Source organism: Euphorbia lathyris, chromosome 3 (assembly GCF_963576675.1).
Source record: "Euphorbia lathyris chromosome 3, ddEupLath1.1, whole genome shotgun sequence".
NCBI lineage: Eukaryota > Viridiplantae > Streptophyta > Magnoliopsida > Malpighiales > Euphorbiaceae > Euphorbia > Euphorbia lathyris.
Genome location: NC_088912.1, coordinates 94,160,798 through 94,176,900, shown reverse-complemented (window position 1 = coordinate 94,176,900; position 16,103 = coordinate 94,160,798). Strand labels below are relative to the sequence as shown.

General features: G+C 33.8%; 2 protein-coding genes across 9 annotated transcripts; one reads left to right on the top strand and one right to left on the bottom strand.

The window, feature by feature from the left end:
• Nucleotides 1–2,705: 2,705 nt before the first annotated feature.
• Nucleotides 2,706–13,822, bottom strand: LOC136223430 (uncharacterized). Of its 8 annotated transcripts, XM_066011420.1 has the most exons (9): nt 13,696–13,822; nt 13,516–13,580; nt 12,710–12,881; nt 5,354–5,608; nt 4,888–5,185; nt 4,679–4,802; nt 4,308–4,598; nt 3,574–3,680; nt 2,706–3,467 (listed from the first exon to the last, which is right to left on the bottom strand). In XM_066011420.1, exons 3-8 carry the CDS (start codon nt 12,729–12,731, stop codon nt 3,669–3,671), a joined length of 1,002 nt encoding a protein of 333 aa, XP_065867492.1. In that variant the 5' UTR covers nt 12,732–12,881; nt 13,516–13,580; nt 13,696–13,822; the 3' UTR covers nt 2,706–3,467; nt 3,574–3,668. The 8 variants fall into 8 exon arrangements, with proteins under 8 accessions (XP_065867492.1, XP_065867493.1, XP_065867494.1 ...); XM_066011421.1 differs by lacking the exon at nt 12,710–12,881; XM_066011422.1 differs by lacking the exons at nt 12,710–12,881; nt 13,516–13,580; nt 13,696–13,822 and adding an exon at nt 6,823–6,939.
• Nucleotides 13,823–14,751: 929 nt separating this feature from the next.
• On the top strand, nt 14,752–15,599 carry LOC136222791 (cytosolic sulfotransferase 15-like). Its single transcript, XM_066010512.1, has one exon. The coding sequence runs from the start codon at nt 14,781–14,783 to the stop codon at nt 15,597–15,599; it is 819 nt and encodes a 272-aa protein (XP_065866584.1). The 5' UTR covers nt 14,752–14,780.
• Nucleotides 15,600–16,103: the final 504 nt, after the last annotated feature.

The following is a 16,103-nucleotide window of genomic DNA, read 5'->3' as shown; positions in this document are numbered from 1 at the left end:
TTTAATATTAATACAAATAATCCTAATAAAGCAACAAAAATTAAAAAGATAGATAGTTATTTCCAATAGTATTCACATGTAGGGGTGCCAACGAGCCGAACCGATACCGAACCTGGCTCGGCTCGGCTCAAGAATAAAAAAGGTTCGGCTCGGCTCGAGCTCGAAGCTCGTTGGGCTTGGATTTTCTAAGCTCGGCTCGAGCTCGACACAAGTTCGGCTCGAGCTCGATTCTTTTCGAGCCAGCTCGAGCTCGTTTGTTTTTTACATTTTTGAGCTTGTAATGGGCTCGGTTCGAAAAAAGCTCGTGATTCGGCTTGAGTTTATAGTTCAAATTTAATATAGTTATTATCCAACTTAACAAATAATTTTCAGAATAAAGAAAAAATAAAAAAAAGACATTCGATAAAAAAAAATAAAATGTCAAAACAATTCAAATTTAACACAGTCAACATACAACATTTGAAATATGTATATATATTTATATAATTAAGAATTGGTAAAATATATATTAAAAAATAATCGAGCTTGCTCGCGAGCTTTCGAGTCGAACCTAAAAATGCTCGTGTTTTGACTCGTTAATCCTCGAGCCGATCTCGAACTCGAGCCGAGCCCAATCAGGCCGAGCTTTGACCGAACTCGAACTGTTTGCGAACTACACAGGCTCGTGACACCCCTATTCACATGAACCTTAATTACCAAATGAATTTGGTTATTCAACGCCGTTAGATCTAGGCTCATTCAAATCCTAGGATGAAGATTCAAAGCATCATAAGACTTAGATTAAATATCTAACAGTGAATACTGAAATTCATTTTTTGTCATTAGGATTTATATAAACACTATAAGTTTTTTTTTTTTTGCATAAAAAGTAGAAATTTAAGTGAGAAATATTATTAAAGGTAAAAAAAATAAATAATAGTTTGATTAATATTACATTAATCTTGATAAAAGAAACCCTTAAACCACATAAAGAAAATGGGGGAGTAATATTTTGTTTTAAGGGTTTCAGGAAAGAATGGAAAAAAGGAGGTTTCATTCCGTTTAATTTAATCATTCCCTTTATTTATTTTTTTAAGTTTTAGATTTATCCTTAACTCTGTAATCCCATTCCTCAACCTTCCCTAAAGTTTTTTATTTCCTTTCCCTCTTTTACTAACTTGAACTTCTACTCACCTTATAAAGTTCTATTTTACTCTATATTTTACTTTTTTACTTTTTATTTTGCGTCATATATTTATTTATTTTTATTTTTTTTATTATTGGATTAATTTCACTTTTGACCTTTTATGTATATATTTTCAATTTTATCCCTCAAAAAATATTTTTGACTAAATTTTATTTTTCGATTTTTATTTTGATATTTATAATTAACTTTTTATCGCTAGAATAATTTCACTTTTGATCCCCGTACTTATTTATTTTTACTTTTTACTTGAAAAATAATTTTGACCATTTTTTTTATTTGGTTATATTATTATTCAGTTTTAGTATTTATTTAATTATTTTAAAATAATTATTTTCTTTTTAGAATAAAATATTTATGAATTTTTTTATTAATTTTATTTCAGTTTCCTCTATTTCTATCATCTTTTGATTCCGTTACCCTTGCGCAAACTAAATGCCCCTTAAGCCTAATATATTCTCAGCCCCTCAAGTTCTTCAAAAATTGTAATTGATCCCTGAACTTGAAACTGTTATAACTAACTCCTTCAACTTGCTTTATTTAGAACAAATAACCCATCAAATAAGTTAATCTTTATGATTTTGAGAGTTTTTTTTTGCCATTTTATTAATATATTAGCAGATTAGTTAGATGTAACAACCAATATTTTAGACATCTTTTATTTCTGATATAATTACGTTTTTTTATTTAGGGGTTATTTGTTCCAAATAAGTAACTTGGGAGGTCATTTGTTAAAAAAAAAAAATAACTTTAGGGATTATTTCTTTCAAATAAACAAATTGAGAGGGTTAGTTGTAATAGGTGTCAGTTTTTGGACAACTTGAGGAAGTATTAGGCTTGAATATATATAAAATGAGGGATTGTTTTTTACTTTTAATATAAAAGATATTTGAAGGTCGTTCTTAGTGTCACTACAAGAAAATCAATAGTTAGGGACTGAAAATTCAGTCGGAATTCAGTCCCTAAATACAGTTAGTGACCAACTTCCATGAGTTAGCGACTGAATTTATTCAGTCACTAACACCCTGATTGGTAACAGATTACCGACTGCTTTTCCATGTTAGTCCCAAACTTTACAACCAAGTTACGTAGTCGTAAAATAGTGGTCACTAAATTACTAACTATATATTCGGTCGCAAACATTGGTACTTAAGTTAACGACCAAACTTTACAACTGAATTTCAGTCCCTAACTATCGTGCAAAAAACTATACAAGCTATGATTACCTGACGAAAAAGACTCATTACTGACGAAATTTTCGTCGCGAAATAAGCCAACACAGTTGTATACTGACAGCAATGATATAATTACAGACATCAGTTACTGTAAGTAAGTTGCTTTTCATTTTTGTTTTGGTATAAAAAATTATATATTTATAATTACATTTTATTAATTTTATTATTACTAGAATCGAACTAATACAATCTATATAAAATTAGAATTTATCATAAGAAACTATAGTAAGTTGATAATAAAACGCTATAAACTTCAAATAATAATATAAAAGTAAGTCAAATATGGATATCATAATAATCTACGGCCTAAATGAACCGTAAAAAGCTACAAGCTTCAAAAAATATTAAACGAAGTCAATATATGGATACCATATAATGTAAGGCCTAGATAAACCTTACAAAGCTATAAGCTTCAAAAAAATTTACTAAAACTAAGTCTAATACGAATATCATAATAATGTAAGGCTTTAGATAAACCTTAAAAAGCTATAAGCTTCAAAAAATACGAATATCATCATAATCTAAGGCCTAGATGAACCTGAACCCATGAAACGGTCTATCCTCTGTACATCATCTTGAAGTTGAGTGATCGAAATTTGGATTTGCCTCAAATATGGACCCATCGCTGTCTCCAAATCTGTCAATCGCTCCCTACGATCTCTAATCTCATTGACATCAACATTCAAATGGATGTCGTCATCAGAACGTGGCCGCTCCATCCCTTGTCCCTCTACTCGATCTAAATAATCTATAAAACGGGCCCTATCAGCATTAAACCTATCAAGATGCTCCTGTATACCATGAAGGGTGGGATTCGCAGCACCAGAATTCGAGGTAGATGCCTCGCCAACACCTGAAGATGAGGCACCACTTGTATTTGTGGGTAGGTGATCACCATAAAATTGGGAAGCAGCTGTACCAAGTCCAAAAATCCTCCTTCCCCTAGTAAGCCCTCCAGACGCTCTATAGAACGCTTCTAACTCAGTAAGATTGTATGCAATTGTCCCAGCTGTCTGAACACGTTCTTGTGTAAGGTCCTCAAATTGTTCCTGGATTTATTATTAAAAGAACAAATTAAATTAATGCATTGATAAAATTTAATTACCACAGCACATTAAAAACCATGTGTTATACACTAAATGCAATTACTTGTACCTGAGTATGCTTAGAACGATCGTTAATAAACGTAATTCCATCATGCTCATGTGTATGTGTCCACAAAAACAGTTGATGAGGAGTAATAGGCTGGTTCATTTCTTTTCCTATAACAAGAAAAAAAAACAATTGTGGTTTTTATGCATTTAATCAGAGTTTAATAAGCAGAGAAATAATAGAGAAAATGTTAGAAATATGTGAACAAACAAACAAAGATTGATATTGACAAAAATAAAGCAGCAAACAAAATATTATAATTATATGGTGAGAGGATGAAAAGGATAAGGTCTATATATCTGGACAACATAATTTCCTTGCCACAAAAATTATCTATATTAACAAGATTTCACATTAAATTACAAACAAATATAGTCAGAATCAGACCTCCATATATATTTATTATTCACAATCACATTAAGTTTCTTAATTACAATCTAAATCTGCCAACCCAAACTCTAGAAATGCTACAAGAAAGATATACTAAATTTGATAAGCTTTGAAGAACTGTCTTTTCTTTTTCACTACTCTCAAACCAAAACTAAACACATGGAACCACAACACATACACAAACCAATAAAACCACACAAAAAACCTGTAAAATATATGCCATATGTACAACAACCCAACAAAAACACACTAAAAATCAGAATTAACATAAGCAAACACATGGAACCACAACACATACATAAGCAAACACACCAAACCAGCATAATACCAAAACACAGAATGCTTACTAGTTTTTTTGCAGTCTTAGCATGTGAACATGAACCTCCAGTGTGGGTTCCTTTTGGTACCCCATCTTTTCCACCCCGTGCTTTTTTTGCTCTCGCACTCCTCCTTTTGAATTCAGGCGAGCTCCACATACGCGCCCATGACTGCCATACATCATCCGGGCACCAAACAGGTTGTCTTTCGGCTTTCCTCACATCATTTAAGATGCCTTTATAACGATTTTTTAGTTTATCAATAAAAGCCCCCTTCATTACATTGTTTGAGTAAGATGAACGATTCCACACACACTTTTTCTGCCAGGAAACAAAAAAGAATAATTGATATAAACCATTAAGATCATTTTGCTTAATTAACGGTTTTTAAGAAATAATACCTGGAACTCCTCCCAATATTGATTTATAACATCTTTTGATATAGATTTGTAAGTGTATGCAGCAACTTGAGGATATTCTTCAAATATATTTGAAATCACCGTTGCAAGATGATTATCAATTATCCTACATTTAAAAAAACAATTCAGAAATAAACACATGGTAATAAATTATTTCACTAAATATGAAATATGATTTCAGCAATATTTACTTGTAATCTGATGAAAGCACAACAACAAATCTGCCAGATTCATCTCTTGGAGCCTCAAGTGTTGCACGTCTACGAGGTGCCTGCCGTCGAGGTGCAGCTGTATTAGTAGAAGAACTAGAATTTCCAGCAGCAGGGGAAACTCCACTAGTAACAGAATTTGCAGCTGTATGGGAACCTCCACCAGTAACAGAATTTGCAACAGCAGTGGAACCGTCAGCGACATTTGAACTTCTAGCAGCAGGGGAGCCTTCAGCAACATTTGAACTTCCAACAAAAGGGGAGCCTCCAGCAGCATCAACTAAGTAGATAACATATCAACCAAATAGTAAACTCAACAAGCAAATATCCTTCTTAGGTCTTACAACAGAAAAAAAAGAACAAAATTAGAGGCAGAATTATTATGTTATAGTAAAGTAATTCGAGGCATAATTAGTTAATCAATAAACTAATCAGATTGTCTACTTACATAATCCTAATACAGAGGTTGGTGGAGCCATTTGGTGAGAAGGTGGAGGACCGAGAGGTAGCGTATTTGGTCCATGTAGTGATGTTGGCGGGGTAGATGGCTCCTGATTAGATGCATTCGGATGATTCCGATTTAAGTAAGCAGGCAAGGATCTCCGTGTCTTCGGGGGTGCTGTTTTCTTCATCTTATCCATATGTGCAGGTCCACGATTATCACTAGGTCCATCTCGTCCTCCAGGTGAAACCATCCTGTAAACTAAATGGAACGACACAAAATAGGTTGAGTTACATTTAATGTTAGTTCTAGTACAAATGAAATCATGAATAAAGAAATGAAGCATATAATAAGAAACATTAATAACACAACAGTTCATTACAAGCTAAATCACTGATAACAAACATAATAATGTAAAATTTAGTACAAACAAAATCATTAATAACACACATATAGTAGTTCAATTGCATGTAAATAAATGAAACAGTTGCAAACTAATCATTGTGATCATCACTACGATCATTATCGTCATCCGAATCATCACTCAACTCATCCTCATTATCTGTTTCAGAATACATAAGCTCTTCTTCATCTGTTTCTTCTTCTGGCAACTCAAAATAAGGATCATTATCTATGGCAGTGAGAGGAATATCTTCAGTTTGAGCTTCAACTTCAATTAATTGAGCCTCTTCTTCTTGAAATGCATCACTGAAAGCAGTTACCTTATTCTCAGGTATGTTATAGACTCCTCTAGCTTTAACATTGCATGCAACAGCCCAATCAACCTTGTCACGCTTCAAAGAAGGATAAGAAACAAAATATACTTGTGTCGCTTGTAACGATAAAATGAATGGTTCATATTTTTTAAAATATCGCTTCCTATTGACTTCAACAATATGGTACCGATCATGAACCCGAATACCGACATTTGGTGTAGGGTCATACCACTTGCATTTGAACATTACTGTTTTTTGTTTCGGTAAACCAGGGTAAGAAACTTGAATGATCTCATCAATTTCTCCGTAATATTCAAACCCGTCTCCGTAGACGGAAACACAATTGTTAGAAGTTGATCGGTCACCACTGTGACTTGTTGTGTGAAATCTATAACCATTGACAAAGTACACATTGAAAAACATCACATTTCTAGATGGTTTTTGAGCCAAATTTGCTACACACTTATTCTCGATGGCATTATGCTTGCTCTACAATGAAACAAATGAAAACTTATATCAGCGAGGAAGAACTTCTGTATTAATATATCAAATATTAACTCACTAACTTCATTAACACTTACGAAGTTTGAAAACCAATTGGGAAAATGTTTTTCCACATCTGTTTCGATGGTTTCAATAGTAGCATCGGGTTGTAGTTCTCGCAAATGATCCTTATATAACCTAATATATTTAACAGTTCATACGAATTCTTCTTTTAAAAAAAATCTAAAGTTTAAATTAGGATTCTATAAAACTTACTCCACAAACGGCCTAACTTCAGCACAATTTAGCAAGATGTAAGAGTGAATCGCATCATGCTCCTTTTCCTCCAACCATCTTGTTCTCGAGCGTCCACTATACCGACCATTGTAATTGAATATCAACAAATTTGACTTATCGATAACATCATGATTACCTCCATCATCATTGCGAGGCACTTTGCGATGGCGTGTATAAACTTGCGGCTCAAAGTAGTATGAACAGAAATTCGATGACTCTTCAACTTGTGCTTTGTTCTTTACACTCTTTTTCAAGTGGCCGAGATATCTATACATCAATGAAACCAAGAAGGACATTAAGGTACAAAAACATTAAAAGGAAAGCACAACTTGTGAATTATAATACCTTTCGAATGGATACATCCATCGAAATTGGACTGGACCAGCAACTTTGGCTTCATAAGGCAAGTGTATTGGAAGATGCTCCATTGAATTGAAGAATCCCGGTGGAAAAATCATTTCTAGTTTGCAAAGAATTACCGCGATCTCCTCTTCCTGATGCGCCATATCATCAACTTCGATCACATTTGCAGTTAAGTTTTTAAAAAAACAACTTAACTCTGTATTATAGCTTCCCAAACATTTTTCGGAAGTAGCTCACGAAATGAAATAGGGAGCAATCGTTGCATGAAGACATGGCAATCATGACTTTTCATACCGAATAGCCTAGATTTTTTATCATCAACACATCTCCCCAAATTCGAAACGTAACCATCGGGAAACTTCAACTGCTTCACCCAATCACAAACTATTTTCTTTTGATTCTGGTTTAATGTGGAGCAAGCCTTTGGGTATTTTTTAGTGAAATAATCAATTAATAGTTTACGGGCTTTAGCATTGTCTTTCGTCTTACCCTCAATGTTCATAACAGTGTTGAACACATTTTCAAATACGTTTTTCTCAATGTGCATCACGTCGAGATTGTGTCGAATCATATTAGTTTTCCAATAAGGAAGATCCCAAAAAATGCTTCGCTTCTTCCACCCACAAATTGCACCAGAAATCTGCTTATTCACACGTTCAGAATCAAGTTCAGTAACTTTCAACAACCCAAACTCTTCTATCTCAGATAATATCTCTTGGCCAGTCTTTATTAATGGACGATGCCTTCTCTCAACACAATTGCGCCTGAACTTGGTCTTATTATTTCTATACGTATGATTCGGAGGCAGAAACTTGCGATGATTATCGAACCATGAGACTTTCCGGCCATTTGGCAATGAGAAAGCATTAGAATGTTCCATGCAGTAAGGGCATGCACTTTTACCAGCTGTACTCCATCCAGACAACATTGAGTAAGCTGGAAAATCACTGATAGTCCACATCAAAACAGCTCGTAGTGTGAAATTTTGTTTAAGAGACACATCATAAGTATCAACTCCATAATCCCAAAGATTCACCAGCTCAGATATTAGAGGTTGCAAAAACACATCTATATTTTGCTTTGGGTTGTTTGGTCCTGGCACTAAAGCTGTTAGGAACATGTGCTTATCTTTCATACACATCCATGGAGGTAAATTGTACGGAGTAATAATGATAGGCCAAGACGAATATTGTTTACCAGATTGACCAAATGGTTGAAAGCCATCGGTACAAAGTCCTAACCTCACATTACGAGACTCTGCAACAAATGATTCATTTATAATATTGAAGTGTTTCCAAGCCTCTGAATCACATGGATGACACATCGTGCCCTCATCACAAACATGTTCATGATGCCATCTCATATGCTCAGCAGTTGCTCTAGAAGCATACAACCTTCTCAGCCTTGGAGTTAGAGGAAAATAAAACATCTTCCTAAAAGGAATCATTTTGTGTTTCCCTGAACCACGTCTCGTCTTGTACCTTGCGTGACCACATACCTTACAATTCAATAAAGCATTGTCGACCCTCCAGTACAACATGCACCATCTCACACAACAATCTATTTTTTCAACCGGCAGACCAAGGCCTTGAATTAGTTTCTTTGTCTCGTAGAAATTCTTTGCCATTTTGTTACCTGAGGGTAATGCTTCATGAAGTAACTCTAAAATTGAGTCAAAACATCTTTCTGTTATATGGTTCTCAGATTTGATATTTAGTAGTCGAGCCATCATCGACAACACTGAATGGTTATCGCACCCCGGATAAAGCTCTTCATCCAAGGAGCTAAGCATGGCAAAGAATTTTTTGGATTCAGGATTAGGCTCCTCTTCTGGTATATGTGCCTCAAGCTCAGGCCCAGCAGCATCATACACACATTGACGGAAAGGACTAATTGGATCATGGTGATGACCATCTACATCATCGTCAACTTGTCTAGAGGAATTTCCAACATAGGGTTCACCATGATTAACCCACTCAAAGTAGTTAGGAATAAACCCATACTTATACAAATGCAATTTACAATCGTCTAGATTTTGGAAACATCTATTCGCACAGTTCTCACAAGCACACCTAATCTTTTCCCCGTTCATGAATACAGGTTTGGAAGCTGCAAAACTCACAAACTCATCAACTCCGGTTACGAATGTCCAATTCAACATCCCGTTGCTTGTCAATCTATTATACATCCATATTCTATCCGCACGAACCATTTTGTTAAAACGCAACCTAGCTAAATAGGAAAGATGAAGCTTTCGTATTATATGTACAATAAGGACGAGCAAATTTGGATTAAAGAAGCACTAATATGGAAGCACAATTTCTAAAACTTGTAAAGTAAGGTACAAAACCTAAAAGCATAGTCCATACAAGACAATTTATCGTTTACTTAGAATTAATTCTAATAAAAGTTAAAACTAAGGCTTAATATATAAATTTACCCTTAAACTTGGCAGCTTTTGCCTCTTGACACCCTCAACTTGTAATGAAGCCTATCACACACCTTAACTTGCATATATTGGAACTCTAATGCCCTTCCTTGCTAAATTGGCAGTGTTAAAAATAGAGTTTGGTTTTCAAATACTATGAGCGCGTGAGACATATATATACACACATGTTTTCATTGTTTTTGTTTCTCTTTCTTGATATTTTATTAATTAAATATAATGAAAAGTAAAAAAACGATGTGTGAAAGTGTAAGTAAAAATTCTCCATTTTTGCAAACATATGTACAGCAAATCCACAATATTTAGCAATTGTAGAGTTACTATTGCCTCTGAATTGATTCTCCAATATTCTGAATCGATTATTCAATACTCTCAAATAGAAACAACAAATAAAGAAACAAAGGAGGGAAAGGAATCACAGAACCAGATTGAAAAAACCAAAAATTGAGAAGAAACATAAAGATTAAAGAAGAAAAGCATAAAGATTGCCCAAATATGAAAACAGTAAATCTCAGCAGCACTTAATATTCACCAAAGTAGCAGTATTAAAAATATAGAAATCTCAATTTAGGGATTTAGGAGTATGGGAGAATTTTTTTGATTTTCAATTGAAGCTAAATCTTCAATGATTAGCATCTAAATATGCTGCAACTCTTCCATCCAATAGCCCAGATCGTCCCCAACTTCTGAATTTGGTTAATCACGACACCAAAGAGAAGCACCTAACCCAGAAAAAAGAAAACACATGCCCCTAACCCCGTAATTAAGCCTAGATTGATAACTAAATGACTATAGCTAGTGAACTTCCAACAAAGGAATAACACAAGTCTAATACTGAAAACTCAAAACAAATGAAACAAAATCAAAGCCTAGATTGATAACTAAATGACTATAGCTAGTGAACTTCCAACAAAGGAATAACACAAGTCTAATACTGAAAACTCAAAACAAATGAAACAAAATCAATGAACCAGATGGAAATGTTATATTATTAATTACAATCAAAACGCAATATACACATATGAAGAAGAAGAATCCAGACGAATAAGAGGATCCAGAAGAACAGATAAAAACACAGGCTAGATGAAGAAATCACAGATTAAAGAAGAAGAAGAAGAAGCCAGAGGTAAGAAAACACAGATCGAAGAAGAAAATTCAATAAGAAGAAAACGAACAATCTGGATAGAGTGGAGAGAAAAACAAAGAAAACGTTAAACTCCAAAAAATTTGCAATGTGTAAGATTTTAATTGGTAATAGTCCATGTCAGCGCAAGTGTGTAACAAACGCTGATGGTTAGAAGACAAGTGAAAAATTTGGGGTGTAAGAGTTATAAAAAAGCCAAGTTGAGGTGTGTGATTGGTCAGTTAAAAAGTTCGGGGTGCTAAAAGACAAAAATTGACAAGTTGAAGGGTGAAATAATGTATTAAGCCTAAAACTAATTCTAGTAAAAATTAATTCTGAAGTATAAAGTCTAAAGAAACATCATTCCACCAATCCACAATTGAAAAATGCTGTTGAAAAATGAACAAAACCAAACTACTATCAATTGAAATAAAATACCAGATGAAAAATGAAGCCAGGGTTAGTAATGGTCCAAAACACAGAATCATTTAACAATTTATGCTCTAATAATAAATAATGCCTTTTTTTTAATTTGGATAGTACAAAGAGAAATTATGGATTCAATTTCCATAACTTAAAAAAAAAGCAACAAGCATCCAAAATCATATGAATATTAGTAAATTATTATTATTTTAATATGGTTTTATGTCACTGTGGATTGGGGAAGTACATAATTTTCTTTTGGTCACATGGGCTAAGAGAACAGACCATATGATGACACCAAAGCATTAAATGATCACTTCAATTTAAAGGAAAGACAATCTATATTTGTTGTTACTTTCTAATTCTTATTGCAATCTTATCTTTATTATGATTCATGAGGTTGAATTTATAAAAATTGAATAATTTCATGACTATTACGAAATGGGAACTTCGAGTATGGACCAAAAGCATCAGAAATGAAAGGAACATTAGTAAAGGCAAAAATGCAATTCCAAGTTGAGAAATAGCAGGGTACGCAGAGTACATAAAATCAGGCCAAAAACAAGATGACATGCTTCTAATAGTCCCTGGTGGAGCTTTTGCTGTTAGATTACACGAGTGAGTGGAAGTGGAAGTGAGAGAAAGAGTCTATGTAACAAAATTGTATGAGAAACCAAATGGTACTGCTTCTACATAATGATATAGCAGTAAATAGTATATAGGAAAAATCTATACATAAATTTTCCAGTTTTTCTTTCACTAAAGCATACTATCAAAAACGCTTTATTTCAAAATTACCTATATATATATATATATATGAGTGAGTGAAAGTGAGAAAAAGAGCTTGTGTAAGAAATAATAATACAAATGTAAGAAGGAAATAGATAATACGCATAACGCTCATTTTAGCCCTTAAACAAAGCATCCAAAATCAATTGAATCCCCATTCTTCCAAAATAGCCAATCAAGCCCCTATTCTATTTTTAAATGGCCAATCAACCCCACTCTAGTAAACACAGTTAATTTCCAGTTAGTGAACTTTTTCATTTTTCATACTTCTAGCTTCCCAGAAAGCATTTCACAATGGATCTACATATGAAACTTCTTTTGGGTTTGATATTATTGTTTACTTCCATAGCTGCAAACATATTATCTTTGCTTACCAAAGACATAATTTGCAGTGTGTTGAAAAGAACAAAAACATAAACAAATAAAAATTGAAAAAAGAAAAGAAAAGAGATAATCCAACTAAACCATAATTTGATAACTTTTGCCATTGTAATGAAAAATAAAGAAAATGGGAAAAAATCTGATTGCAAATTAAGTTTATCAAATTATGGTTTACTTGGATCATCTCCTTTCTTTTTCATCATTACAATGACAAAAGTCATTCTTTATTTTTTACAAGGTCATCATGATAGTTTGAAAATATTATGCCTTTATTTTATTAGCAAATGGATTTAGGAAAAGTCAATTCAAGTCTACTTATTTCAAAATAGTTAGAAAAGTACCTATAACATCTGCAGACTTCATTCTTTTGGCATATGATTATATGGATATCAAAGTCATCTATATATTAATTAATACCCTCAACCAGAACCCAATAAGGACACTTTCCGCTGCCCCAAATTGACTGTTTGATTATTCTTTTTGTTTTAAAAGTGCCTAAACTTTGTATATACACTACAAGAAAACAAGATTACATATGTCAAGTACGAACATACAGAAGTAACACGCATGTGCATTACTTTATACCTAAACCAACAGCCAATAATGACACTTTAAGCTGTACCAATTTTACAGTTTCAAAAACTACCTAAACTCGTGTGTATATATATATATATACCCAAACAATACTTTGTATACCATCTATATCATCCTACTAATTATTGATATTGGAAAACATCTCCTCTTCATCCTAACTTACCACTTCTTCAATGGCTCAATGACAGAAACTGAAAAGCTAAGAGAGCAGCTTTCACATATTTTACTCCAATTAAAGGCTTTACAAGAGCAGAAGCAACACAAAGAGTAAGGAATTTACAAGAGCACCTCAACCAAGTTTTGAAATAGAACATCCAAATTTTGTCAGATGGTTCAACCAAAAAACAAGAGCACCTCAACCTCTAATGACCAGATTAAACTTACCTCTGCTTTAGCAAATTAAAAAAACCCTAGAAATCAAAGCATATTAACGAAGCAACTCATATAAGAAACACATCTAAACCAAAATAAATTTCAAACAAATGTAGAAAGAAAACCCCTAGAAACCCTAGAAATCTTGGAAATGCAGTAAACAAGAAAGAATTAAAGTTACCTCTCACGAGTGAAATTTTGCTAGTTGCCTCTCGCGCTCTCTCTCTGTCTCTATAATCCTCTGGTCTGCAATAGCGTAGTCGATTAGAAGAAAAACGAAAAAAAAATACATATACAAGCAAAAGGAAGTAAGAACAGTGATAAACGGAGAGGAAATGAAAGGAAGCAAAAGAATTTCTACCTTAGATTTTGATTTGCAGTGAAGAACAGGAAGACCTAGGAAGAGCGGCGCTTCTCCATCGTGATGTCTGGAGAACATGAGAGAGAATATGGTAAGTTTTTTATTTATATATTGTCTTAACTTTTTTTATTTATATTATTGTTTTTTGTTTTTTAATAATTAGTGAAAATAAAGACTTAATACTTTAGTAGCTAATGTCAACGTTAGTCTTTATTTGGGAGGGAAAATTGCCGCCCAATTTTTGCTACTTATAATTGCATTACCAACTAATGTTGGTTGGTAACATAATGACTTTAATTTTAGTCATTAACTATCAATTTTCTTGTAGTGTGTATTGGACAAAGCAGCTAAAAACTTATTAGCAAATGGATTTAGGAAAAGTCAATTCAAGTCAATACTTATTTCAAAATAGTTAGAAAAGTACTAACATCTGCATACTTCATCCATTTGGTTTATTAAATGGCCTAATACACAAATAACCCCCTGAACTTGTCCAAATGTTGCAACTGCCCCCTCCAACTTTCAATTGTAACAACTTACCCCTCAAACTTGTTCAATTGTAAAAACTTACCCCTTAAACTTGTCCAATTGTAAAACACAACCCCAAATTGCTGACATGGACTGCAATTGAAGAAACACGTGAAATACAAAATCTGCAACGCTCGTGGAGTATGATAATTAGATCTTTGGCTTGATACGAATACGAGAATTTTTTTTACGGTTGCTTCAAATACGGGGTAAAAAAATTCTCAATTTGGGGTTATGTTTTACAATTGGACAAGTTTAAGGGGTAAGTTGTTACAATTGAAAGTTGAGGGGGGCAGTTGCAACATTTGGACAAGTTCAGGGGGTTATTTGTGTATTAGGCCTTATTAAATTGAATTAGTTTATACCGTACATCAGCAGCCAATAATGACACTTTGTGCTGTCCAATTTGACTGTTTGATATTCCTTTTTGTATTTAAGTACATAAAGTTTGTATATATAGAGACACCCAAACAATACTTTGTATATCATCCATCTTATATCCTACTAATTAATTTTTCATAAACCTCTCCTCTTCATCCTCACTTACCACTTCTTCAATGGCTGAAGATTTGAACCAACAAATTAACGAGATTTATCCTACCCTTCCCAAAATACTTGAGGGGACTACCTTTGAGTTGTCTTTATATCAGGGCTTTTGGTGCCCAACCGGAATGTCTCCCATCCGCGGTGTTATTTCCTTCCAAAAGTGCTTCCAAGCTCAAGACACTGATATTCTTGTTGCCTCCAATCCTAAGACCGGCACAACTTGGCTTAAAGCTTTGAGCTTTTCCATTGTCAACCGAACCCGTTATACCCCTTCTAACACCCCTTTGCTTACTTCAAACCCTCATGATCTTGTTCCCTTTCTCGACTTCCATCTCTTTACTCAAAACCAGCTTCCTGATCTTTCTGGCATTCCATCTCCCAGGCTTTTCGCTATGCACACCCCTTATTCAGCATTACCGGACTCTGTTAAAGACTCTAACTGTCGAATTATTTACGTTTGTCGAAACCCTTTTGACACTGTGGTCTCCCTTTGCCATTTCAGCAATGCATTTACACATAAACAAGATGCTCAATTGAGTATGGAGGAGTTTTTCGAGTTGTTCTTTAAAGGAATAAGTCCGTTCGGACCTTATTGGGATCATGTGTTAGGGTATTGGAAGGCAAGTTTGGAAAGGCCCGATAAGGTATTGTTTATTAAGTATGAAGACATGAAGGAAGACATTGTTCCTTGTTTGAAGAGAATAGCCGAGTTTATTGGGTACCCATTTTCTGAAGAGGAAGAGAGAAATGGTGCAATCAAAGAAATTGCAAAGTTGTGTAGTTTGGGAACATTGAAGGATTTAGAGAAATGGTGCAATCAAAGAACTTGAACAACATTTGATTCACCTACTGCCCTAATTTGCTCTTTAATCAAATTAGCAATGAAATGTTTGTCTTTAAACTCACCTTCGTGTTGGGGTTTAGTGTCCTATAGACAATTGTTCTAGGGTACAAACTTAATATAAATGAATTGTTCTTTATATCATTTGTTTTAATGAGATATATGTTTTATAACTATATAAAGGCAATCCCTTTTAAGCACTAAATAAAGTCTAATAAAAGGAAATCCGTAAGTTTGTTTAAAGTGATCATAAAGTGTTCATACAAGCATGAAGTGAGACTAAACTTTATGATAAACTAATAAACTTAAAACCACCCCAAGTCAAGTGATATGCCCAGGATTGACATATCACTGTTGAGACTTGCATGTAACAATGTCTTCTGTCCGACAGAAAGCTGATCTCACAAGCTTCATATATATAGATATCTGGACAGTTACGTGGATCCAATGAAAGGGATTTCATTAGGATCGGGGATCCGATTTGAGATAACAG